Here is a 26,974-nt window from a genome sequence, read left to right as displayed (position 1 = left end):
AGGCCCCTAACATTAAGGGAAACTATCTGAACCATAATACAAGTGGGATGAGTCCTGCAATCGAGAAATGATGCTCTGAGGTACCATATAGTGGGATGGGTGACGCATTTGTAAGAAAAAAGAGTACGCCAATGCCCATCCCCGCCCCCACTACACGGTGAACTGTAAGGCCCATCCTGATAGTAAATGATAATCTGTCTCGTGTGGGTGTGTCATGAGTATCCGCCATCTGTCCGCGGACCTCCAACCCCGGGGGGTACAATGAACAGCACCAGCGGCCCCACGCCAGCCCCTCCCCCCCCCCCCAAGCCCCGTGCAACAAAGTATTAGCTTAACTGGAAAAAACAGCATATAACAAATTCAACAAACCCTCTGGGTCAATGCCTCCTAGAGGCATAGATAAAGTAAAACGCGCCAAATGTATAGTAAATGGCAATATGCCACCGGTCAAACCCTGGCACCGGTGACAGAAAAAGGCACATCAAAACACCGGTACTGCAGCCAGACAAGTACACCAGCTCCAAGTCATTCAAAGAACAGGCTGCAGGCAAACAGTCATCCTTGGTCGGCTTGAGGCCGAGTTATCGGAGTGGTCTGCCGCCGCAGGCGTCCCCTGCCTGTACCCGGCCTACGCCATCTTGGTGTGGCATCCGTACGAGATTGCTTAGGAGCAGGAGCTTCGACGGCGAATGAGTGGACGAGGCCCGCTTCTCGAAAGGAAGATACTGCGTCAGCCATGGTTTTGATCTTGTATGAAATCCCCTTGTGCTGGAATACAAGTGCGAAGGGGAAAGCCCACCGGTAACGTATCTCCGCCTGACGAAGTGCCGCTGTGGCTTCACGCAGCGAGAATCGTTTTTGTAAGGTTGAGGGGGCCAGATCATTGTAAAAAGCCAAAGGACAGTCCTGCCACTTCCAACCAGGGTGAGAGCGCGCCAAAGTAAACACTTCCTCTTTTTGTTGGAAGTTAAGAAATTTGAGCACAATATCTCGCGGCTGATTGTCCCTTCTTTGCCCCAACGCGCGATGTGCACGTTCCAGCACTATCAGTGGGTCTGGCTGCGCTTCGCTCTCAGGAGGTCTGTGTTCCACAATTATTGCTTTGCAAATGGCCGCCGCTGTTTGCATACAATCTTGATAAAGTTCAGTCTCTGGCACCCCGCGAATGCGGAGGTTAGAACGGCGGGCCCTGTTCTCAAGGTCCTCAATTTTATCCTGCATCGCGTCCATGCTGGTTTCTACCTGCTGTGTGTGGCTAGTAAGGGACTCCAACGTAGCACTGTGAGTATCAATTCGTATGTCCATATCATCCACGCGGTGTCCCAGGGAATTAAAATCTTCCCTCATCTCTGCCATACTGGCTAATAAATCTGCTTTGTGGGTCTTGAGGTCCATGCGAATCTCGCAGAACCAAGACCTAATTTCCGCCCGCGTGGGTATATCGGGATGCAGGCCTCCCACAGCCCGGCTCACCGCTTCGTCGACGTCGAGGTCCGGGGCGGACGCCATCTCCAAGTCTTCCCGCGGCTGCAGGGCCTGCTCGCTGTCGTCATCCAACGGTAAATCGTCTGCAAGTTTGCTGAAAGAGAACCGCTTTAGATCGGCGGTTTTTTTCTTCGTGGCCATCTGCACGGCTGGCTCAGCAATATCTGTGGCGCGTTTTCAGCGGCGAAGAGACCCAGGAAACCGCAAAGATTAAGCAACTTTAGGGCTTGTAAGAGGGAGCTCGGCAATCACGCGGCCATTTCGTAGCGCTGCTCACTAGCGCCCCCCGGCTACTTCTTTTTAAACTGCACTCTCTCTTGAAATATGACCAATCACAAAACACGTATTAACGTATAGTAACGTTTTGACGCTAAGGCTTAAAAGGCCGTTATTGCTGCTTGGTCAGAGAAACCAAAGGAAACACCCACGTTTACTGACGTAATGACGTCAGATTTAAATGTCCATTATATATCTTTACGGTTCCCTTAAATTTTGTCAAAGTGATCTTTAATGGATCAAACTGTTCCATTCTATTTTGCTATCGATACCATCGGTCTCTTCTGAAAACAGTCTGAAAATCCATTCTTGTTCTCTTCGATAGTTGTTTTTCACGATTACCTCCTCTGAAATTCAGTTTAATATGATCCAATACAAACCAACGTAATTCTTGAATTTTATGGCTTTCTCTAATACAGTGCTCATCCATAGGTGCTGATACCCTCTTATTTCTCAAACAACTTTTGTGTTCACTGATACGAGATTTTAACGATCTAGTGGTTTGACCCACGTAAATTTTCTTGCATTCTTGCATGGACAAACAGTGATATAAATTACAAAGTTCGTTTGACATGTGGTGAAATGTTTGAGTTTATGTGAGTATCCTGTACGTGAACATGTGTATTCCTTTAGCTCCATAGTTTGATCGCAAATTTTGCAGTGGTCACACTTGTAGTGACCCTCTAGCATTTTTCCTTCAAGAGTTCTCATACCGTCAGTTGTATCATATAATTTGGATGGACAAAGAATTTCCTTCAAATTCTTCCCTCTGGAAAAAGCAACTCTAAACTCTAGATCCTCCAATCCTGGGATCATTTGAATAAGAGACCAATGGTTCCTCATGCTGTTTGGTTATTTTGCAAGACCGATGAATAATTTGGTGACACAGGTAACTACTGTAGCATCTTCTGATTTTGGATGTGGGATCAATAATGCATCCTTGTTGTAATATAAAGCTCTTTTAAAGCCCGTACTAATGCATTTTTTTTGGTAACCTCTTTGTTTGAGATCTTGTGTTAATTGTACTGATTGTTGTCTATAAACATCAATGTCTGAGCAATTTTTATTGTACCTTAAAAATTGAGAGAATTGTAAACTGTTCTTTAAGGGTAACGGATGTGCACTGTTATAATGGAGCATGGTGTTTCTATCGGTACTTTTTTTTTTTTTTAACACACTTGTTATTTCTCCCGAATTTGTTTTCTTCAGTAATACATCTAAAAAAGAGATTTCTCCAAAATTGTAAGTCATAGTGAATTGAATTCTTTCATCACAGGTGTTGATCTCTTTTTTAGATGTATTATTGAAGAAAACAAATTCAGGAGAAATAACAAGTGTGTTCAAAAAAAGTACTGATAGAAACAAGAAAATTTACATGGGTCAAACCACTAGATCGTTAAAATCTCGTATCAGTGAACACAAAAGCTGTTTGAGAAATAAGAGGGTATCAGCACCTATGGTTGAGCACTGTATTAGAGAAAGCCATAAAATTCAAGAATTACATTGGTTTGTATTGGATCAAATTAAACTAAATTTCAGAGGTAATTGTGAAAAACAACTCCTATCGAAGAGAACAAGAATGGATTTTCAGACTGTTTTCAGAGGAGCCTGATGGTCTCAACAGCAAAATAGAATGGAACAGTTTGATCCATTAAAGATCACTTTGACAACATTTAAGGCAACCTTAAAGATATATAATGGACATTTAAGTCATTACGTCAGTAAGCGTGGGTGTTTCCTTTGGTTTCTCTGGCCAAGCAGCAATAACAGCCTTTTAAGTCTTAGCGTCAGAACATTACTACACGTTAGTATGTGTTTTGTGATTGATCATATTTCAAGAGAGAGTGTAGTTTAAAAATAAGTAGCCATGTTAAATGCTTTAATCGAGCCTGAACATCAAGATACAAGGTCGAGAAAGCAGTGTGAGTAAAAACAGACAGAAGCTTGTAAAATGTCGAAACATGTTATGCATTAAATGATAAATAATACAGACTGTTATATTACAGAATCCGCCCTGATGCAGCGTCTTGCGAAAAGTTAACGTTGGCGGCAACTGATAAAGATCAAATGTGTCTGTCGGCACACACTTGTTTTGAAAAGCGCAAACCTGAAACAAGTTGTCAGATAAGTGCCAGTTCTTTTCACGATGTCTGGAATGTTTCAGAATTTCTAATACATGAGATAATTTTGTTCTGAAACTTGAACACACGGAGCATACTCTACTTTAAAGAATTAGCCGGGCTTGTGGTTGAATATAAGTTGTTGCGATTCAAATTAAGCCGTTCATACTGAACTGTTGAATATCGGATAAAGTAATGGCACAGAGATAGATTTGGCCTGCAACATGCATAAATAATTTTTCAACATGACGAAAAATACCGGTAAGTGTTTTAAGAAAATGAAAAAAGCGATGAAAAAGATCAGTGACTGAAATTACTGGCTTACGAGTAGCTGTGTTTACCAGACACTTTGCCAGCTCTGAGGTCTTTTTTCTCAATTCAAAAAAATGTTCACAAAATGTTGAAATAACAAAAAATAATTTATTTAGTTGATTCATAATAAAGATGTAAATATTCATGATAAACGGAAACATTATATTCAACATCTACAGTTATTTATTTATTTAACAGCTTTTCTATACAGACATTAGTAGGCACATATCTGTTTACATCAAACAAAAGATGGAAAATTCATTGAACAGGGAGTGGGGAAGGGGACAACATAGCGCAACAAAATGCAACAACGGTGCTGCAACTAGAGGAAGTTAAGTAGGTAAACTTGAACAGGAAAACTAGAGCGGTACAATATTAAAGTAATGACTTTGGAGCTAGTCATTTGGTAGCATTATACTTAGAAACTAGCTGCCCCTTTTTTGTGGTTTACCTTCTGCTACCAACAAGCAGGCCTTCCGCTACAGGGGTGCGTAAAAGCATAAAAATGTCAGTAGCACATCTCCGTTCTGTACTTCTTGCTGACATCTGCTGAGCTGCCACATGGAGCTCTCTCTACACTTTTGCAGCTCATTATTGTCTCGACAAGGCTGGCAGGCAGGATTCCATGTTTGGCTAGTCTGTCCTGCATAATTTGTTTCCAGTTTAATAACCCAACTTCCTTCCTGCGACCCATTGTGAAACTCAGGCTGCCCTCCTACCCAAAACCATCCTGTTGTGCCTGTTGCACATTGTTGGGTGCTTTTGGTTCACTTAGTCGGGCATCCTGTAGCTCGCTATTCACCCATATGGGAGGACTAACATCCTCCTTGTCCTGGGAGAAAGCAGAGGTGCTTACCTGTAACAGGTGTTCTCCCAGGCAGCGTGATGTTAGTCCTCACAAAACCCACCCGCCACCCCCACGGAATTGGGTTTGCTTACGTTTTCTTATTTTATTTTTCACTAGTACTTTTGCTACAAACGAGACTGAGGGGGGGGGGGACCCCTGCTGAATGCAGGGTTGGTGGCATGCTGGGCATGCTCAGTGTGCCAGTCAAAGTTCTAAAAACTTTGACAAAAGTGTTCCGTGATTGGGCTCCATCCTGATGATGTCACCCATATGTGAGGACTAACATCCTGCTGTCCTGGGAGAACAGGAGAACAGGTAAGCACCTCTGCTTTCCACAGCCCCAGCAGATATACTTTCAATGAGAATTCTGAGTTTTCTAAGATTTCTCTTTAATACCATGATTTCTCTTTAACCCCATGCACCAATTTCAAATGACAAAAAGAAGAAACTATCATAAACTTGATTCTCACAGAGTGACCTATGAGCAGATATTCAGAATCCTTTCAAGTCTTAGAAATGTTGACTACGCTGGCATATGTGTGTTAGCCAGCCTTAGAAAGATGGTGGTTATTCATAAATAGCAAGAATTTATTCCCTGACCACAGCATAAACATTTAACTGCTAGTGCCTCATGGGCAATCTTGTATTTTAAATCTTTCTTGTTTTTTTTAGGGTACATTACCAGACATTCAAGAGGAACATCGTAATTTACTTCAAGAAATAAAGATAATCCAAGAAAACGAACATTCCCTCCAAAAAGATGCTCTTAATATTAGACTTAAAATTGAGCAAATGGATAGTCACATTTCAGAACATCAATCAAAGATAAAATACTGGCAAAGAGAGGTATGAAATTAGAAATATATTATGACAGCCTTATTAATATGACACTAATTCAGGAGATGCAACTTGACTGAAATTTAAGAATATAAATACTACAGATCAGTCCAGAGAAGTGGGTTGGGTATCCCTACCAGCAGGTGGAGTCAGAGAGCAAAACTTTGGACACTGCCATATATACAAGAGTGCCACCTGCAGTCCCTCAGTATTTCTCTGACTTCAGCAGCTGGAAGAGAGGCACCTGCAGTCTTAGTTACTTTTTTCAATGTAGTTAGTTAATTTTTTTTTTTTTTTATTTCCGGATTTTTCGTTAAGTTTGCTTCCTGAGGTGTTAGACACCTTCGTGGGCCATCCCTCAGTCGAAGCCGGACTTTCGGGGGGTTGGTTACCTCTGTCTGGGTTTCGTCCGTTGCCACTCGGGGTGTGAAGGCCCAGGGGCTCCTGGTTACCCCCGAAGCTGCTCCTTCGACCCTCTCTGCTCTACAGGACTCAGGAAAGTTTGTTTAAAAAAAAAAAAAAATTGAAACAGTGTGAGATTCTCTGTGCTAGCATCTTCGTCTGAAGTAAGGAGTCGGGTCAGGACAGCCAGCCTTTGCAGGCACTCCGGGGTATTTGGCAGCCTTTCTGCGAGATTTCCCTCTGCTCCCGGGGCTCCGGGTCACTCAGAAGGGAGGGGGTAAGTGTTTCTTCGCCGGCCAGGTTTTTGGCGCGGCTCAGCGCGATCGGCAGTGCGGCGGTTTTGGAGCAGGCCTGTTGGCATTTTTTCTCCCGCCTCTGACTCTGCACGCCTTTTTGTGTCCACTCCGGTGGGGGAAGATATCGCGGCCTCTCCTCGGCATTGGACCATTGGCAGTGCATCTTTTTTCTGCTTCGGCGCTTCTCCCCTCAGCTCCTGGACCGCGTGTCTTGCTGCCGTTCATGGGGCCCCGCTCTAAGTACGCGGTCTGTCGGGCATGTGGGGCGCGAGGGTAGGCTTTGGATACGGCCTCCCTCTGTTTATCCTGCTCCTCCGGGATGGAGGGTTCGTCGGGGCCTGTACCCTCCCCCCGGGAGGGGGCGGCTTCACGCCAAGGCTTGAGGGAGGAGGATTCCCCTCCAGTCTTAGCCCTTGTGGGAGAGGATATCACCAGTGGACCGGGTGAACCGGTGCCTCAGGGTCCCACGCCGGGGGATGGAGACCCGGATGGGTTTTCGCCTGAGTTTGTTTTATTAATGCACCAGGCTTTCCTGGCCAGAAAGCAGGCAGGGTTTAAGAGGCTTAGTCAGTCTAGCCGCCTCTAAATAGGGGACGACTCGAGACGCAGCAGGGCCGCGGGGGGAGTGATGGCCCCAGGGGCCGCAGAACCCACCACCATCTTCCAGATCCACGATTGACCCGGGAACGGTTCCGGTTCCAGATTAGGTTACTGATCTTGGGGTCCCTGATCAGGGTGATGCTGATAGGGAAGATTTGCCACCCGCGGAAGGAGATGATCCCAGCATTGTCCACCTTTTTAAGGGGGAGGAACTACGACCCCTTATTTCCCAGGTGTTGGAAGTCCTGGGGCTTAAGATTTTGCAAGAATAATCAGATAGTGAAGGGGTTAATCCGGTCCTGGACGGAATCCGGGGGCCCACTTTGTCCTTCCCACTGTCTAAAAAGGTTCGCAAGCTGGTGGACCCGCGAGTGGGACTCGCCGGACGCGATACTCGAGGTGGGCAGAGCTATGGCCAAACTATATCCTCTTTCGACGGATGTTTTGGATCTTCTGAAAATTCCGAAGGTGGATGCGGCGGTTTCCACCGTGACAAAGAAGACCACTATCCCGGTGGCGGGTGCTGCCGCTTTGAAGGATATGCAGGACTGCAAACTGGAGATCCAGTTGAAGCGAGTCTTTGACGTGGCCGCGTTGAGTCTTCGTGCTACGATCTGCGCCAGCCTTATGCAGAGGGCGTGTCTGTGCTGGGTTCAGGACTCTAACGCCAGTTCAGGAGCCGGCAGTAGTGCTGCCCTGGAGGGCACCCGCTTGGATGTGGGCATCGCATATGTGGCGGATGCGCTTTACGACCTGGTGCGAACCTCAGTGCGCAGCATGGTTTCTGTGGTGGCTGCGCGCCTACTGCTTTGGCTGTGCAATTGGTCCGCAGATTTGTCCTCAAAATCTCAGCTGTGTATCTTCCCATTCAAGGGTAAACTCCTATTTGGAGAGGAACTGGATCAGTTGGTGAAACTGCTCAGAGAATCCATGGGAAAGAAGCCTGGTTCTAAGAAGGGGGCGGGACCCAAGATGGCCGCTCGATAGAGAAGCACAATTTTGAGCTCCTGTGTTGCCTGAAAAATTTTACTTGCTAAAGAATTACCTTTAATGGGAAGGAAGTGAAAACCACGAGGGGAACCTTACCCTGTAATTCCCTCATCGTCGATGCCGATCTCGGGGCCAATGGATGCTCATATCGTGCGCAAAGAGGTAAACACGGGAAATGCTCAGCCGCTGGAGATTCGGGGAGGAGAAGCTGAGGTCCCCTCTCTCTCCCAGGCTCGATGTCACCTTTGAGCCCCGCGACGAGGACACCGCCAGAGAATCCAGCAGACGAGAGAGAAACCCCAATCCGAACAGGCACGCCAAACGACCAAAGAGCCGAAGGGCATATCCTGGCAGGGAACGGAGGGGTTGAAACGCTGCCAGCAAACCCAAGTATCATCGAGGGAGTAAACGACGTGAAGGCAGGTTCTTCTCTGTTGGACAGTGCTGGGAGAATAACAGCGGTCCCAGTTCAAAGTATTCCTGAGGTGGTAAGACCCTCTCATTTTTCAATGGAAACTTTATGGGGAAACAATTATAGAGATGCGAGCTTCTATAATACAGCTTGTTCAGCCATTAACAGTAAAAATTGCTCAGTTTGAAGAGGAAGTGAAAGTGCTAAAACATACTACAGTGGAGTTGGAAAACCAAGGAATGACTAACAGACAGCAGATATTGGAAATTAAGGCAACACAGGAAACGTTTATTAAGGATAGAAACAACACTGCAAGGAAATTAGAAAATTTGGAGAATTTGAGTAAATATAGAAATTTGAGATTCATAAACTTTCCTCAGGTACCATTGATATCTCCAAGAGACTTGTTTAAACATTATTTGTTGGAAATATTAAAAATAGAAGAAGCAGCAATGCCTCCTATCTCAAAGACATTCCAGTGGGAACACTGAGAGGAGAGGATCACCTTCCTGGTGGCTGAAAGGAATCAGTAAGTTTTTGCTTGGGACATAGTCTTTTTGAAAAGTATTGCGGCAAAGTTAATTATTTGGGAATATTATTTAGTGTGTTTGTGTGTTTGTGCCTTTAATAGTCAGAAAGGCAGTGAATAAACAAGTTAGACTGTTTGTATTTTTAGTCAGTCAATAAGGTAGCAGTAGGTAGTGTGTTTATTTTTAAGAGTCTGCAGAACTGAGTGTTCTGCAGACTTTTAAAGAGCTGAGTGTTTGTATTTAATACTAACTGAGTGCTTGTATTGAAAAAAAAAAAAAAAAACCCACAAAAAGTAGCCAGAAGCTAGAAATAAGCTAGGAGCAGTGTATACCAAAGTAAAAAAGTTGAATAGTTCAGCTCAGTTACTCACCTTGGAAAGGTGTTGAGGTAGTGTGATTGGGTTTGAATAGGGACCAACATTTGTTAATCAAGGGAGCAGTGAGTCACTCAGGCTGACTAACTGAAGTTAGACTGTACTTCCCAACCCTCCCACCCCTCGCCCACCCACCCCTAGCTCATCCCTTAATTTATAGGCAGGTGCCACTTTCACAAAAAAAAAAAATCAACAAAAACTTTATTGAGAATTTGATCAGACCCCGGTAGGCCACTACCAAACACACAGTGAATTCACTAATACATTTAAAGGAAGTTAGACACATTCCTACTCCCATACCAACCTAAAAACTTAACTAGGAACGGATCAAAATTGAGATGAAGGCAGCAGTCCAGCAGCAAGAGGGGGGCTTCCCAGTCTTTTGCATCGAGTGTCACATGTATGATTTTTTACCCACCGGTGAGAAGTTGTACATGTGCATGCAATGCAAAGAGCTCCTGGCTCTCAGAGAACGAGTCCAATCTCTGGAGGCTAGAGTGGCAGACCTGGAGGAGCTGAGGCAGACAGAGAGGTATATAGATGAGACCTTCAGGGACATAGTAGTCAAGTCCCAACTTCAGACTGGCAGCCCTGGTGCTGCCTTGGAGGAAGAAGGTCTCATGATGGGAGAGCACCAACCAGGTGTAGCAGGAAAAGGATCCTGTAGCAAGGACCTGCTCTCCAGGTGATGCATTGTCCTTTCGCACTGAGGATATCTCCCCAAGGCCTACTGCCTTGGGGAGATATCCTCAGTGCCTTGTCGGCCGTCATAGTTGGTGATTCGATTATTAGGAATGTAGATGGCTGGTGGGCGTGAGGATCGCCTGGTAACATGCCTACCTGGTGCGAAGGTGGCGGACCTCACGCGTCACCTAGATAGGATTTTAGACAGTGCTGGGGAGGAGCCGGCTGTCGTGGTACATGTGGGCACCAACGACATAGGAAAATGTGGGAGGGAGGTTCTGGAAGCCAAATTTAGGCTCTTAGGTAGAAAGCTTAAATTCAGAACCTCTAGGGTAGCATTCTCTGAAATGCTCCCTGTTCCACGCGCAGGTCACCAGAGGCAGGCAGAGCTCCGGAGTCTCAATGCGTGGATGAGATGATGGTGTAAGGAAAAGGGATTCAGTTTTGTTAGGAACTGGGGAACCTTTTGGGGAAGGGGGAGTCTCTTCCGAAGGGATGGGCTCCACCTTAACCAGGGTGGAACCAGACTGCTGGCGCTAACCTTTAAAAAGGAGATAGAGCAGCTTTTAAACTAGAACAAAGGGGAAAGCCGACAGTCGCTCAGCAGCGCATGGTTCGGAGAGAGGTATCTTTAAAGGATACTAATGATGCATTAGAATTAGGGCATCCCGACAGTGAGGTTCCAATAATAAGAAAAGTAGTCCAAGTGCCTGTAACTAAAAACTCACCTGAGCTAAAAAATTCTAACTTATCCCTATCAATTAAAAAGCAGAATGAAAATACAAACAAAAAACAAACTTTGAAATGTTTGTATGCTAATGCCAGAAGTCTAAGAAGTAAGATGGGAGAATTAGAATGTATAGCAGTAAATGATGACATAGACTTAATTGGCATCTCAGAGACTTGGTGGAAAGAGGATAACCGATGGGACAGTGCTATACCGGGGTACAAATTATATCGCAATGACAGAGAGGAGCACTCGGGAGGAGGTGTGGCGCTTTATGTCCGGGATGGCATAGAGTCCAACAGGATAAACATACTGCATGAGACTAAATACAAAATTGAATCTTTATGGGTAGAAATCCCTTGTGTGTCGGGGAAGACTATAGTGATAGGGGTATACTACCGTCCACCTGGTCAAGATGGTGAGACGGACAGTGAAATGCTAAGAGAAATTAGGGAAGCTAACCACATTGGTAGTGCAGTAATAATGGGAGACTTCAGTTACCCCAATATAGACTGGGTAAATGTATCATCGGGTCACACTAGAGAGATAACGTTCCTGGATGGAATAAATGATAGCTTTATGGAGCAATTGGTTCAGAAACAGACGAGAGAGGGAGCAATTTTAGATCTAATTCTCAGTGGAGCACAGGACTTGGTAAGAGAGGTAACGGTGGTGGGGCCGCTTGGCAATAGTGATCATAATATGATCAAATTTGATTTAATGACTGGAAAAGGAACAGTGTGCAAATCCAAGGCTCTCGTGCTAAACTTTCAAAAGGGAAACTTTGATAAAATGAGAAAAATTGTTAGGAAAAAACTGAAAGGAGCAGCTACAAAAGTAAAAAATGTCCAAGAGGCGTGGTCATTGTTAAAAAATACCATTCTAGAAGCACAGTCCAGATGTATTCCACACATTAAGAAAGGTGGAAAGAAGGCAAAACGATTACCGGCATGGTTAAAAGGGGAGGTGAAAGAAGCTATTTTAGCCAAAAGATCTTCATTCAAAAATTGGAAGAAGGATCCAACAGAAGAAAATAGGATAAAGCATAAACGTTGGCAAGTTAAATGTAAGACATTGATAAGACAGGCTAAGAGAGAATTTGAAAAGAAGTTGGCCGTAGAGGCAAAAACTCACAGTAAAACCTTTTTTAAATATATCCGAAGCAGAAAGCCTGTGAGGGAGTCAGTTGGACCGTTAGATGATCGAGGGGTTAAAGGGGCACTTAGATAAGGCCATCGCGGAAAGATTAAATGATTTCTTTGCTTCGGTGTTTACTGAAGAGGATGTTGGGGAGGTACCCGTAATGGAGAAGGTTTTCATGGGTAATGATTCAGAGGGACTGAATCAAATCACGGTGAACCTAGAAGATGTGGTAGGCCTGATTGACAAACTGAAGAGTAGTAAATCACCTGGACCAGATGGTATACACCCCAGAGTTCTGAAGGAACTAAAAAATGAAATTTCAGACCTATTAGTAAAAATTTGTAACATCATTAAAATCATCCATTGTACCTGAAGACTGGAGGATAGCAAATATAACCCCAATATTTAAAAAGGGCTCCAGGGGCGATCTGGGAAACTACAGACCGGTTAGCCTGACTTCAGTGGAAGGTGTTCTAAACGTCAGAATCACAGAACATATAGAAAGACATGGTTTAATGGAACAAAGTCAGCATGGCTTTACCCAGGGCAAGTCTCGCCTCACAAATCTGCTTCACTTTTTTGAAAGAGTTAATAAACATGTGGATAAAAGTGAACCGGTAGATATATTTATTTATAACTTTTTCTATACCGAAGTGTGTGTGTGTGTGTGTGTGTGTGTGTGTGTGTGTGTGTGTATATATATGTATATATATATATATATATATATATATATATATATAGTATACTTGGATTTTCAGAAGGCATTTGACAAAGTTCCTCATGAGAGGCTTCTAGGAAAAGTAAAAAGTCATAGGATAGGTGGCGATGTCCTTTCGTGGATTGCAAACTGGCTAAAAGACAGGAAACAGAGAGTAGGATTAAATGGGCAATTTTCTCAGTGGAAGGGAGTGGACAGTGGAGTGCCTCAGGTATCTGTATTGGGACCCTTACTTTTCAATATATTTATAAATGATCTGGAAAGAAATACGACGAGTGAGATAATCAAATTTGCAGATGACACAAAATTGTTCAGAGTAGTTAAATCATAAGCAGATTGTGATAAATTGCAGGAAGACCTTGTGAGACTGGAAAATTGTGCATCCAAATGGCAGATGAAATTTAATGTGGATAAGTGCAAGGTGATGCATATAGGGAAAAATAACCCATGCTATAATTACACAATGTTGGGTTCCATATTAGGTGCTACAACCCAAGAAAGAGATCTAGGTGTCATAGTGGATAACACATTGAAATCGTCGGTACAGTGTGCTGCGGCAGTCAAAAAAGCAAACAGAATGTTGGGAATTATTAGAAAGGGAATGGTGAATAAAACGGAAAATGTCATAATGCCTCTGTATCGCTCCATGGTGAGACCGCACCTTGAATACTGTGTACAAATCTGGTTGCTGCATCTCAAAAAAGATATAATTGCGATGGAGAAGGTACAGAGAAGGGCTACCAAAATAAGGGGAATGGAACAGCTCCCCTATGAGGAAAAACTAAAGAGGTTAGGACTTTTCAGCTTGGAGAAGAGACGACTGAGGGGGGGGGGGGGGGAGATATGATAGAGGTGTTTAAAATCATGAGAGGTCTAGAACGGGTAGATGTGAATCGGTTATTTACTCTTTCGGATAGTAGAAAGACTAGGGGGCACTCCATGAAGTTAGCATGGGACACATTTAAAACTAATCGGAGAAAGTTCTTTTTTACTCAGTGCACAATTAAACTCTGGAATTTGTTGCCAGAGGATGTGGTTAGTGCAGTTAGTAATGCTGTGTTTAAAAAAGGATTGGATAAGTTCTTGGAGGAGAAGTCCATTACCTGCTATTAAGTTCACTTAGAGAATAGCCACTGCCATTAGCAATGGTAACATGGAATAGACTGTTTTTGGGTACTTGCCAGGTTCTTATGGCCTGGATTGGCCACTGTTGGAAACGGGATGCTGGGCTTGATGGACCCTTGGTCTGACCTAGTATGGCATTTTCTTATGTTCTTAAAGATGTTTTATGCACCTAAAATAAGAAGATCTGAAGAGCAAATTCAAGGGAGAAGATCTGTAGACCCTGGACAAAATCAAATAATGGATATTTCTAATATTTTAGAAAGTTCAGACACTGACTTGGCTATACCAGCAACATTAATAGTATGCCTAGCATTGGACCATGATAAAGATTGGCTTTTGCAGTTATGTTTACGATATAGAAACACAGTATTTCTTGGTTGTAATATTAGAGTTTTTCCAGATGTCTCTCATGAGACAGAAAAGAGGAGAAAAGCCTTTCTACTGTTAAAACCGCAAGTTTTGCTTATTGGGGGGTCATTCTTTTTTATATTCCTTTGCAAATGTACTGTTAAGTACAATAGCAATACTTATATATTTTATGACCCTCCACAGTTAACCCAATTTTTAATAGGGAAAACTGTTACCCCAGCAAGTGCCAACATTGAAACCGCTTGTCCTCAGTAAATCCTTCTCCCCCCCCCCCCCCCCCCCCCCCCACCATTGGTGGACTTTATTGCAGAGTTGCGGAAGAAGTTAGACTTTCCTTAAAAGGTTTCAATTGTATTTGTAATTAGATGTGTGTAACATCTCTGTATTTCATTTTCAAGAGAAATTCTTGTAATAAGTTTTGTTAAATTGCATAAAAATAAAATTAAAAAAAAAAAAAAAGAATCCATGGGAAATAAGTTGCCGGAAGATAAAAGGTCCACCAGAAAGGTTTTTCCTTCTCGGCCGCGTTTTCGGGATTCACGCAGATTTCGATCGGGCAGAAATTCCTCACCTTCCATGCCTAAGCAGATTCCAGGACGTCAGCAGTCCTTTCGAGTGGTCGTCGCCCCGGCCGGGACTCTGGACACCTCGGGACTGGAGGCAGTAAAACCTCAATGAAGCCACGAGTGCCCATTCCATCGTCAAAGCTGTCGGGGGCAGATTATCCAACTTTTACACGGAATGGGCAAGGATCACCTCAGACCGCTGGGTCTTGGAGGTGATCAGAGGCGGCTACACAAAGAGAATTGAACGCCTGTGCAGGAGGTGTTTGTGGAGTCCCACGTGGCCTCACACAACAAGCAGGAAGCGGTACGGGAGATCCTGCGGCGTCTGATCGAGCTCCAGGCCATTGCCCCGGTACCGGTGGCAGAAGAGGGTCAGGGATGTTAACCGGTTTACTTTGTGGTCCCCAAAATGGAGAAGGGTACGTTTCGTCCCATCCTCGATCTCCAGAAGGTATATCATTGTCTTTGAATCCCTCGTTTTCGCATGGAGACCTTGTGAACAGTAATGGCAGCTGTCCGGATGGGGGAGTTCCTAGCATCCTTGGATCTTACGGAAGCATATCTACATATTCCGATACGGCTGAGTCACCAGCGGTTTCTGCACTTCAAGGTTTTGAGGCAACACTTCCAGTTTCGAGCCCTTCCATTTGGTCTGGCGACGGCTCCTTGAACTTTCACCAAAGTCATGGTGGTGGTAGCGGCCTTCCTTCGCAAGGAGGGGATCCTGGTCCGTCCATACCTGGACAACTGGCTGATTTGTGCCAAGTCACGGGAGTACTGCGAAAGATCGGTTCGCATGGTGATGTTCACCTTAAGATCGCTCAGGGGGGTAATCAATGTACAGAAGATTCACCTGGAACCCACCCAGGAGCTGATGGGAGCCCGGTTCGATACCTTGCGAGACACTCTTTCTGGTGTCGGACCGGGTAGCCAAATTGCAGAGCCAGATCCAGGCTCTTCTACTAAGGAAATCACCCACTGTATGGCATCATCTGCAAGTGCTGGGATCAATGGTTTCCACCTTGGACTTGGTTCCGTGGGCGTTCACCCACTTATGACCGTTGCAGCGTGCGCTTTTGTCACGATGGAGTCCGGTGTCAGAGCAGTTCCACCTGCCCTTGCCCCTGCTTCCCGAGTCCAGAGCCAGTCTGTCGTGGTGGCTTTCGCGCAACAATCTGGAAAAGGGGTGGACTTTGAACCCACTGAATTGGCTGATAGTCTCCACCGATGCCATTCTGTCCGGTTGGGGAGCAGTGTGCGACAACAGATCCGCCAAGGTTTTTGGTCTCCGGAGGGCTCATGGTCAATCAATCACCTCGAGACAAGAGCTGTCCGCCTTGCCTTGCAAGCATTCCTACCCTGGATTCAGAGATGAATGGTTCAAGTGTTCTCCACCAATGCGACGACAGTGGCTTACTTCAACCGACGGGGCGGGACGAGAAGTCCCGCGGTGGCACTCGAAGCGGGTCTTCTGTTCGCTTGGGCGGAGCGTTATCTCGGGGGAATTGCCGCATCTCATGTTGCAGGAGTGGAAAACATGCAGGCGGATTTTCTCAGCAGACGTCACCTCGACCCGGGAGAGTGGGAACTGTCTCCCGAAGCGTGGAACCTCATTTGTGCCAGGTGGGGCGTACCGCAGTTGGATCTGATGGTGATGCGGGAGAATGCGAAGACAGAATGTTACTTCAGCCGTCGAAGAGAACAAGGCTCAGTGGGTCTCGACGCTCTGGTGTGCCCCTGGCCAACGGGGATCCTATTGTATGCCTTCCCTTCCTGGCCTCTCTTCGGCCGGATTCTCTGTCACATAGAACTCCATCCAGGAAGGGTGGTGCTAGTGGCTCCAGCGTGGCCACGTCGCCCATGGTTTGCGGATCTGATTCGCCTGGCCTTAGAGGGTCCTATGCAGCTGGCTCTTCTACTGCACCTCCTTCGGCAAGACAGGCGAAGAGAGAATTTGAAATGAAGTTGGCCATAGAGGCAAAAACTCATAATAAAAACTTTTTTAAATATATCCAAAGCAAGAAACCAGTGAGGGAGAGTCGGTTGGACCATTAGATGACAGAGGGGTTAAAGGGGCTCTTAGGGAAGATAAGGCCATTGCAGAAAGACTAAATGAATTCTTTGCCTCCGTGTTTACTAATGAGGATGTTGGGGAGATACCAGTTCCGAAGATGGTTTTCAGGGGTGATGACTCAGACGAACTGAACGAAATCACTGTGAACCTGGAAGATGTAGTAGGCCAGATTGACAAACTAAAGAGTAGCAAATCACCTGGACCGGATGGTATGCATCCTAGGGTTCTGAAGGAACTCAAAAATGAAATTTCTGATCTATTAGTTAAAATTTGTAACCTATCATTAAAATCATCCATTGTACCTGAAGACTGGAGGGTAGCCAATGTAACCCCAATATTTAAAAAAGGCTCCGGGGCGATCCGGGTAATTATAGATCAGTGAGCCTGACTTCAGTGCCGGGAAAAATAGTGGAAACTATTCTCAAGATCAAAATTGTAGAGCATATAGAAATTAGTTTAGAATAATGGCTCACTTCCTCAAATTCTTAATATTCAACAAAAAGAACTCATTGTACCTTTGAGGATAATTGCTAAAAAACAATCGCTATATTTTTATAATTCAACGAACAAACTCACTGAAAAAGGTATCAGATTAGAGTGCTCACAGGCTCTTGCCCTTACAGGGCTGCAACTCTTCTCATGTTATGGCACTGTTAAATCACGTCATCTACCATTCCCACGTGAGAATATTAACTTTTTTTCTTTTTCCAAATGTGAAAAAATTCAACCTCTCTTACCCAATAAAAATTATTAAAAATTCACACCCAACCGTTACGTGAAATTATATGCTAAATCACTTATCTCTTTGCTTGTGCTTTTACTGCTAGTTTCCCAATTCACTTTTTGCGCTCGCTTGCTTGCTGTCAGCTGTCTTCCCGCCCGACATTGACAATGTTTCGGCGCAACAATTGCGCCTGCTTCAGGGGCTTACTACTAAATGCCTGTGAAAACAAATTTTGCTAATTTACCAAATTTATCTGATATATCTTCCTATTGTTTGACAGTACATTCAATGGTACTCACTATTCAGCTCAGCGCTACCTCTCCCGATGCTTCACAACTTTCAAATATGGCGCCTGAACGCTTTCACTATTTCACTGACGGAAGTAGATTTTTTTATATCCCATCATGGATGGTAAAAGCACCTATCAGCTTGATTTTACAAATACACCGACCAATCTACTTCCTTGTTGAGCCCTGCTGGGGCTACGGTGTTCAATTTAAAGATCCACCTCTGCTCACGCTGTAATAAACTTAAATTTAAATCGCCTCCTCTCTCATCCTGTTCCATTACCTCTAACACCGTACATTTTAGACTATAAAAATTATGAGATTGTTCTAAACAATGTTGTACCAATGGGGCTTCTAATTTATTGCATTTTAATGCGCTTTTATGCTCTATCAAGCAAGTTTTTAGCTGTCTTGTTGTTTTGCCTATGTATAGTAGACCACAAGGGCACCATATGGCATACACTACATTGCTGGAATTACAAGAAGATTTCACTATAGGTTTAAATCTCCTAAGTTTCTCTAGGGGTATACTGATGTTTGAATGAGCCTAGTGGACACATCGTACAAGACCCACACGAGGAGTGTCCTTCCCGTTCTACTTCTTTTCTAGAACACCTCTTAAAATGTGATCTTACTACTCGATCCTTTATGTTTGATCCTCGTTGAAAAGCTATTAATGGTTGTGATTCAAAAACTGAATGCACTTGTAGGACATTCCAGTGGCGTCTGATACTGCGTGCCACCTCATTCGCCCCTAAAGAATATGGCAAAACACACGTGGGACGCTGTGAATTTCTTTTTTGTTGAGGTTGTAATAGATGTTCCCTGTGGTTCCATCGTGCTCTTTTACAGGCTTGCTTTATCACATTTAGAGGATAGCCTCGATCTAAAAATCTCTGGCACATCTCTTTTGCTCTTATTTTATATTCTCCTACTGTTGAACATAATTTCCTCAGCCTTAAAAATTGGCCAAAAGGAATACTGTTTTTAATGGTAATGGATGGCAACTTGAATATTCTAACAAAGTGTTACGATCTGTGGGCTTTTGATAGATCGTAAAGAAGAATTTACCTGCCTTTATAGAGATGTTTATATCCTGAAATGAGACCGAGCTCTTGTGAAAAGTATAAGTAAATTGTAGAGCCTGCTCACGAGCATTTAACCACTGTATAAACTCTTTAAATAGAGCCTCAGTGCCTCTCCACACTATGAAGATGTCATCAATAAATCGGCGCCATACCAAAATATTATTTTGATATGGGGAAACTGACAGCCACTGTGATTCAAAGTGTCCCACATAGAGGCTAGCGACACTCGGGGCCATTGTGGCACCCATCGCTGTGCCTCCTACCTGTTGGTAATAGGTATTATCAAATGTGAAGAAATTTTTTTTCAAAGCCAATCCAACTAACTCCACTATAAAAGTGACTGGTGGATGGATCTTAAAGGATTGTGCTGTTAATCGCGATTGAATCACTTGCAAAGCACCCTCTTGGGGTATATTTGTGTATAGGGACACGATGTCAATTGTGGCTAAAGATATCTCTTCAAAAGGAATATTCAAAGTCTCCAAAAAATGAATTAATTCTCCAGAGTCTCGAACATACGATGGCAAAGAAGGTATCAAGGGACGCAAAAATGTGTCTACATATTGGGAAAGCGGTTCGAGCAATGAACCTCGTGATGAAATAATTGGCGAGACGTCCGGCCACTTCTATGACCTATGTGAGGGTCTGGAGGTTTTGAAACTCTCCGCACTGCTTCCCTGAAAGATCTGACATTGAAGACTGTGTTCTTGGTGGCCATTTGTTCAGCGCTTCGGATTTCTGTATTGCAGGCCCTGTCGTGCTGTGACCCTTTTTTGCGGATTCACGACGATAGGCTGACATTACGTACGGTTCCTTCTTTTGTTCCTAAGGTAGTTTCGGTCTTCCATGTAAATCACACAGTGGAGCTTCCGGGGTTCCAGGAGGTCACCTCAGGACAAGGATCTTCTTCTTTTGGATGTGCGGGTCTTATTGCGTTATCTAAAGGTTATCAATGACTTCAGACACTCCGATCATTTGTTCATTCTTTTCGGGGGCACAAAGAAAGGGGACAAAGCGTCTAAAGCGATCATATCTCGGTGGATTAGAGTCTATTACTTCGGCGTACTTAGTCCACGGACGCCAAGTGCCTTTGGGTTTCCGAGCTCATTCCACCAGGGCTCAGGCTACTTCCTGGGCAGAGTGTCAGTTACTATCGCCTCAGGAGATCTGTCGGGGGGCTGTGTGGTCCTCTTTGCACACGTTTACTAAGCATTATCGATTGGACGTTAAGGCTTCTGATGAAGCGTCCTTCGGTGCAAGTGGTGTGCGCGCGGGTCTTTCGGGTTCCCACCCAGTTTAGGGTGGCTTGGGTACATCCCACTTCTCTGGACTGATCTGGGTATGTTCAGGAAATGAAAATTGGTTCTTACCTACTAATTTTCGTTCCTGTAATACCACAGATCAGTCCGGAGGCCCACCCCTTACTTCAGTTACCGAAAGACTGTGTTGGCTAGAATTTGCCTTGCTTTTCATGGAGCTACTTTTGTGCAGAATGTGATTGTTGGAGCAGTTTTTATAGCAGTTGATTTGCTTATGTTTCATTGGGGCGAAGCGAGGGACAGTGGTTTTTGGTCGACCCTTCGCCTGTTAGTGTTGGTTGATTGGCTTGGGTACAGGTCAATACTGAGGGACTGCAGGTGGCACTCTTGTATATATGGCAGTGCCCAAAGTTTTGCTCTCTGACTACACCTGCTGGTAGGGATACACAACCCACTTCTCTGGACTGATCTGTAGTATTACAGGAACGAAAATTAGCAGGTAAGAACCAATTTTCATATAGCATATATCAATATAACTGACAGCATTTAAATGGAAAAAGTAACTTCCTTTTCTGAAGATTTCTTTCCTATGTGATGCATCTATAATTTTTTTATCTTTATTATTTACTTCCTTTTATTTATTTAATTGTCTTGCCTCTTCAACAAAGCGCCAAGCGAGTTAAAAACTAATATAAATCCGTGGTAAAACAAATAACGTAAATGAAGTAATTATACTTTGTAGATTGTGATGCTTTTTTAAAGAACCATGAAAAATTATGTAGTATAGGACCTTTTGATACCACATAGGTTCCTTCTCACACCTCTATGATCTTTTTGGTCTTTTTCAAAAGTATTACAACTTATAGAGACTCCTGTTTTCTTCAGGAGCTGTTAGAAAACTGCAGTTCAATGCTTAGAGAAATTCTTTGTAGAAATGTGTAAAATTTTGATTTTCAATGAAAACAGCAAAGTTTTTGTTTGTTGAAATCTTTACTCTTTCTAGATTTTAAAAATCTCTCTACATCGTATAGAAGGTAAGCCAGTAGAAGAGCTTCCCATGCTGAGCCAAGAAGGGATTGAAACTATGAGAGAGCCTGATGTTATAAATAAACAAATTGCTCTTTTAGAAGCCAAATGCCTTGAAATTAAACCAAACCTTGGTGCAATTGCAGAATATAAAAAAAAGGTAAGGCTTTAAGTCATTACTACTATTTTCCTACTGAATTGCCAGTTTAGCCTGCAAAGCTACCTGAAAAACAGAGTTAATGATTTTCATGCACCAGCCAGCCTCATTGTAACTTTCCTAGAAGATAAATGGTGCATTAACTGAATGGCATCTATCAGTTGGAATTATGTCTTTGCCTCACATGGCTCATAATGAAACCATAAGAAGAGAAATCAATAAGTTCTTTTTCGTATCACCAGACCAGCCCAGACACATAAGTGGTGTTCACCAACCAACAGATAGATATAGAGAGCAACTAGCTTGTTGAACTCGCCTTTAGGAGTCCATGCAGCCCTCACTATTACAGTATTTCTTTGTCTCCAGCCTATGGTAGAAATGCAAGCCCATGCAACTCATTCAAGTTGGAAATTGCTCCTGGAGGGTTAGGCTGTGGAGTAGGGCTAAGCAGAGGGTTGGTTGGTTCCTGGCTAGCATTTACCCATTAGCTTGGTGGAGGGAGCCAGAAGAGTATGATTTCTTCTTTCTGAGTTCTTCCTCTTTCCTTAAAAACATAAGGGAAGTTGAGCATTGCAGGTTAAGCTCTGTCTGGTAGGCAAAGCTCCCTGAGAACAGACTGATGATTAAAAAAATAAATAAATAAATAAGCAGCTACTTCCAATGAGAGGCTGCCTGATAAGCTTCTGGGTTACTTTCGCACACTGTTTTAGGTCCGGGATGGGTCCAATCTGATCTTTGGCCATGTATGATATTGGCCTAGTGAGCGCAAACAGCACAACGTGAGTGCAAAAAAAAGAATGATTCCGATTGATGATGGAATGTGGGATGCACTGTGCGGCTGGTGGTGAATGCTGCCGAACGATCATGGGTTCTCCTTAATGCTGCACATTTGGGACGGTTGAGTTTGGGAGAAAAGAGCGGACCTCTATATATATGCAGGCACTAGTGACTGAGTATTGCTGAGGAGCCAAGAGGAGGACAGCACAGAAGCAAGAGATCCTATCCTGGAGAGGCCCTACAAACCTGCGAAAGCTCTTCCTGTTCATTGGGCTTTTAGAGGCCTTATATTAGCAGAGTAGGATATTCTAGAAGCTGACTTCAGAGTTGGCAGGGCTATGAATAAACTATACTTTCTGGCTACCAATACAAAAGGGAAGCTTAAGGTCCTGAAATTAGATGATCCTTGTGCCTGTGATTTCACGTAAAACCACGATTCCAGTGGAAAGTGGTACAGTGTTCAAGGAAGCACAGGATAGGAGAAACAAGGCAGGCTTTTGATGTCTCAGATGGACATTTGCAATGGCTATATGTCAGTGTTTTCAGTGGGGACCTCTGAAGGGAGTGGCCTGATGGCCAAGAATTCAGCTCATCTAGAGGCAGATGCCTCATTGGTAGCATACACTTTGGATGATCTTGTTAGGACCTCGGCAAAGTGCAGGGCAGCCACAGTGTTGGTCAGGCGCTTGTTATGACCCCATTTCCTGTTCATACCCCAGATCAGTCCAGTCAAGTGGGTTTTGCATCCCTACTAGCAGATGGAGGCAAAGAAAAACTTTTCAGACACTGCTGCAAAATGGAAGTGCCATCTGCAGTCCCTCAGTATTTCTCTATCTCCAACAGATGGTAGAGGTGTAAAAACTGTAGTCTGGAGTTTAAAATAAAATAAAGAAAAGGGAAGAAAGAAGATAGAAGCTTGGCTCCTAAGGTGCTAGGTTCCTTTGTGGGACATTCCTTAGGTTAAGCTGGGTGAGCAGGGGGTTAAAGATTCCTGGCTGTCTCAACCAGAAGCTATCAGAGGACTTGAAAGCCAGGAGTTCTGACTCCCTTGGTCCCTCTGGATTTACCTTCCCTGAGTCTTGCAGCCAGGAACAGGTAAGTGTAAAAAAAAAAAAAAAGTGCAGGGATCTGCCAGTGCGTGTTTGCTGTTGGCTCTGCTGGAATGGATTGAGGAGGAGGCCACAGCTACACACCTGAGGTCCGGGAGGGCTCAGCGAGGTTTGGTGCAGACAGTTAAAAACGCATCAGGAGGTCGCTTTAGAACAACTGGAGTCCAGGAGGGCTCAATGGTATTTTATGCAATTGGTGCGGCATGCATTGGGAGGCAGCATTCGTCCAGGAGGGTTCAGAAACAGCGCTGTCGGCGCAGCGAGCACCAAATCTTGTAGGGCCTGTGGAGAGAAGTGTTTGCACCTGAAGGCAGGTGCACTCAGTCCAGATTGTGCCTCCGGGTGCGAAGACAGCTCCTCAGGGATGGCAGGCAAGCGTGCTACCTGTTCTTCGGGTGCCTGCGAAGTGATGATGGTCATCTTGCTTCCTCGTGGTAGGAAGCAGATGGAGTCTGGGAAGACAGGAACTCCCTGCTCTTGCGCTCATCAATGGTGCAGGAAGTTCCTGGGGACCGGGAGAGTGGGGAAGAACCGTTTGAGGAGATCGCTGAGCATACCAGTGATCAGGAGGAGCTGATTCTGTCCTGCTCCTGCATAAGGCTTATTTAGCTAGATGAGGATTAGCCACACGTTAAGCAGGCTGTGTGACTGGCTAAGGTGTGCAGGCAGGATCCCACAAAGTCTGGGGTGCTGCTTCATTGTTCAGGCCTTGGACGTTCTTCGGACTATGATGAGAGATCCATCTCTGATTTGGACACTTCAGAGGATCCTCAAGGGGTGCTGGTGATGACCCTGGGGAGGATCTTGAGCACCACCTGGATGATGAGGTTTTAGATGAGGATAAGCCCCTATCAGACCCGAAGGAGATTCCAGTTATGGAAGGAGGTGATCCTAGGATGGTCCGATGGCTCTGGAAAGAGGAGTTGCGCCCCCTTATCCCTCAGGTTGAGGGTGGATTCCAGTTCTGGATGGGCTGCATAATTCTGTAAAGGCTTTTGCTTTAACGAAAAAGGTGAAGATGCTGGTTAACCGGGAGTAGGATGCTCAAGAGGCTGGTCTTATGGTCAGCAGGGCAATGGTGAAGCTTTATCCCTTGCCTGAGGAGACTTTGGAGCTCCTGAGGCTTCCGAAGGTGGATACTTCAGTTCCGCTGTGACCAAAAAGGCAATCATTCCGGTAGCAGTCGCAGCACAAGTTGGAGATTCAGTTGAGGAGGACGTTTGAGGTGTCAGCTTTGTCTTTGAGCGGCTATCTGTAGATGCCTCAGGCAGCAACCCTACTTGCGCTGGAAACAGTGCAGAAGAGGGAATCTGGGTCTTCAGCCAGGTCCAGGCAGGCACCATCTTTAGGAGCAGAGGTGGCCTATATGATGGATGCAATGTATGATTTGGTCAGGTTTTCTGCCAGAAGTATGGCTCGAAGGCTTCTCTGGTTGTATAATTGGTCAGCCAATATATGGTCCAGGTCACAGCTGTGTAATCTTTCTTTTAATGGGAAATTGTGGTGCAAGGAAGATCTGGAACAACTGATGAGGCATTTGGGCGAGGCAAAGAGAAATAAGTTGCCGGAAGATACGAAGGTCGGCAAGAAGAATTTCCCATTTTCAAAAGGCTCGAAGGTTTAGGGATGTTCCCACCTTGCCATAGAGACAAGCCTCAGGATGATAGCAGTTCTTTTGAGGGGCTTATAGGGCTTCCCATGATAGGTTCTGGTCAAGGAGCCGGAGCATATAAGGCTTTGCAATGAAGCCAAGTGTGTCCACTCCGCTGTGGAAGCTGTCAGGGGGAGGTTGCCTCTCTCTTACAAGATGTGACCCAAGATTCCATCGTAACAGTGGGTTCACGTGGTGATAAGATTCTTACCTCTGATCAGAATCACTTGTCCCATTGTACATCCCATGTCAGATGAGAAGCGCTATGCGATATGTTGCAGTTACTGCAGAGGCTGGAAACAAATAGGACTACTACCACCACAGGAATGGGGCCAGGGAAGATATTTAGTGTACTTCACGATTCTGAAAAAAAAATAAAACCAGGCATTTTTCAGCCCATCCTGGGTCTGCAGAAGATCAACACGGTGCTGTGAGTCCCATGTTTTAGGAGGGAAATGGTGCGAACAGTAATTGCAGCAGTGCACAAAGGGGAGTTTCTGCTTCCTTGGATTTGATGGAGGCCTAGCTGTATATTCCTATCCATCCGGACCATCAGAATTTTCTGCAATTGGTACTGCTGGGCCAGCACTTTTAGTTCCTGGCTCTTCCGTTCAGCTTGACGACCGCTCTTGAGGCTTTCACAAAGGTGATGATGGTGGTAGGGACAGTGCTGAGAAGGGACTGAGTTATGGTGCACCTGCTCTTGGACAATTGGCTCATCTGGGCAAAGCCGGAATTGGAGTGCAGTCGCTTGCTTCAGCAGGTTCTGAGTAGGTTGCAGTCTGGGCTGAGTAGTGAACTTAGCAAAGAGCAAGTGGGTTCCTTCCCACTCAATGGGGTACCTGAGGATGCGGTTTGATACCCAATTGAGCTAGAGGTTTTCTTACCGTGGAGAGAGTGAGCAAGTTGTAGTCTCTGGTGCTTCGTCTACTTTGGGTCGGTGGCCAAAGTCTGGGTTTATTTGCAGGTGCTGGGTTCTATGGTTTCTGAACTAGAATTTGTTCCATGGGCATTTACTCACATACGACCATTTTAATGAGCGCTTCTGTCCTGTTGGAATCTGGAGAGGATACCTGTTTTTACCACTTCAGGGATGCTCCAGGTCCAGTCTCTCGCGGTGGCTATTGCACCCCAGCTTGGAAAGAGGGGCGGAGCTGTAGGTTTCAGATTGAGTGGTGGTGACCATGGATGCCAGACTCAAGGGTTCGGGCAGTTTATCAGGGGCAAAGAGCTCATGATTGGTGCCAGTGAAGAAAGCACCCTGGTCTATAATTCACTTAGAAACTATAGCGGTTCGCAGAGCGTTGGTTTCCTTCCTCCCACAAATTTGAGGACAGACAGTCTTATCGGACAATGCGATGACAGTGGCATACATCAATTGTTCCTGGATGTAATAAATGACTGCTTCATGGAGCAATTGGTTCAGGAATCAACAAGAGAGGGAGCTATTTTAGATTTAATTCTTAGTGGAACGCAGGATATGGTAAGAGGTAACGGTGGTGGGGCCACTTGGCAATAGTGATCCTAACATGATCAAATTTAAGCTAATAACTGGAAGGGGGACAATAACTAAATCTACAGCTCTAACAGTAAACTTTCAAAAGGGAAACTTTGAAAAAAATATGAGGAAAATAGAAAAAAACTTAAAGGCGCAGCTGCAAAGGTTAAAAGTGTTCAACAGGCATGGACACTGTTTAAGCATACAATCCTAGAGGCACAGTCCAGATGTATTCCATGCATTAAGAAAGGTGGAAGGAAGGCAAAATGATTACCGTCGTGGTTAAGAGGTGAGGTGAAAGAGGCTATTTTAGCCAAAAAAAATCCTTCAAAAATTGGAAGAAGGATCCATCTGAATAGGATAAAACATAAGCATTGTGAAGTTAAATGTAAAACATTGATAAGACGGGCAAAGAAAGAATTTGAAATGAAGTTGACCATAGAGGCAAAAACTTATAATAAAACCTTTTAAAAATATATCTGAAGCAAGAAAACTGTGAGGGAGTCGGTTG

General features: G+C 44.6%; 1 protein-coding gene across 3 annotated transcripts in view; it reads left to right on the top strand.

Annotated features, from left to right (window-relative positions):
* SMC4 (structural maintenance of chromosomes 4) overlaps window positions 1–26,974 on the top strand; it is a 318,061-nt gene that overhangs the window by 229,530 nt on the left and 61,557 nt on the right. The window contains exons 20-21 of one of the 3 annotated variants that reach the window (XM_029617080.1): window positions 5,713–5,886; window positions 21,249–21,431. In XM_029617080.1, coding sequence (XP_029472940.1) covers window positions 5,713–5,886; window positions 21,249–21,431 — 357 coding nt within the window. The remainder of the gene's footprint in view (window positions 1–5,712; window positions 5,887–21,248; window positions 21,432–26,974) is intronic. The other 2 variants (XM_029617082.1, XM_029617081.1) reach the window with 2 other exon arrangements.

Source organism: Rhinatrema bivittatum, chromosome 9 (assembly GCF_901001135.1).
Source record: "Rhinatrema bivittatum chromosome 9, aRhiBiv1.1, whole genome shotgun sequence".
Taxonomy (NCBI): Eukaryota; Metazoa; Chordata; class Amphibia; order Gymnophiona; family Rhinatrematidae; genus Rhinatrema; species Rhinatrema bivittatum.
This window is presented reverse-complemented; position numbering and strand designations above follow the sequence as displayed.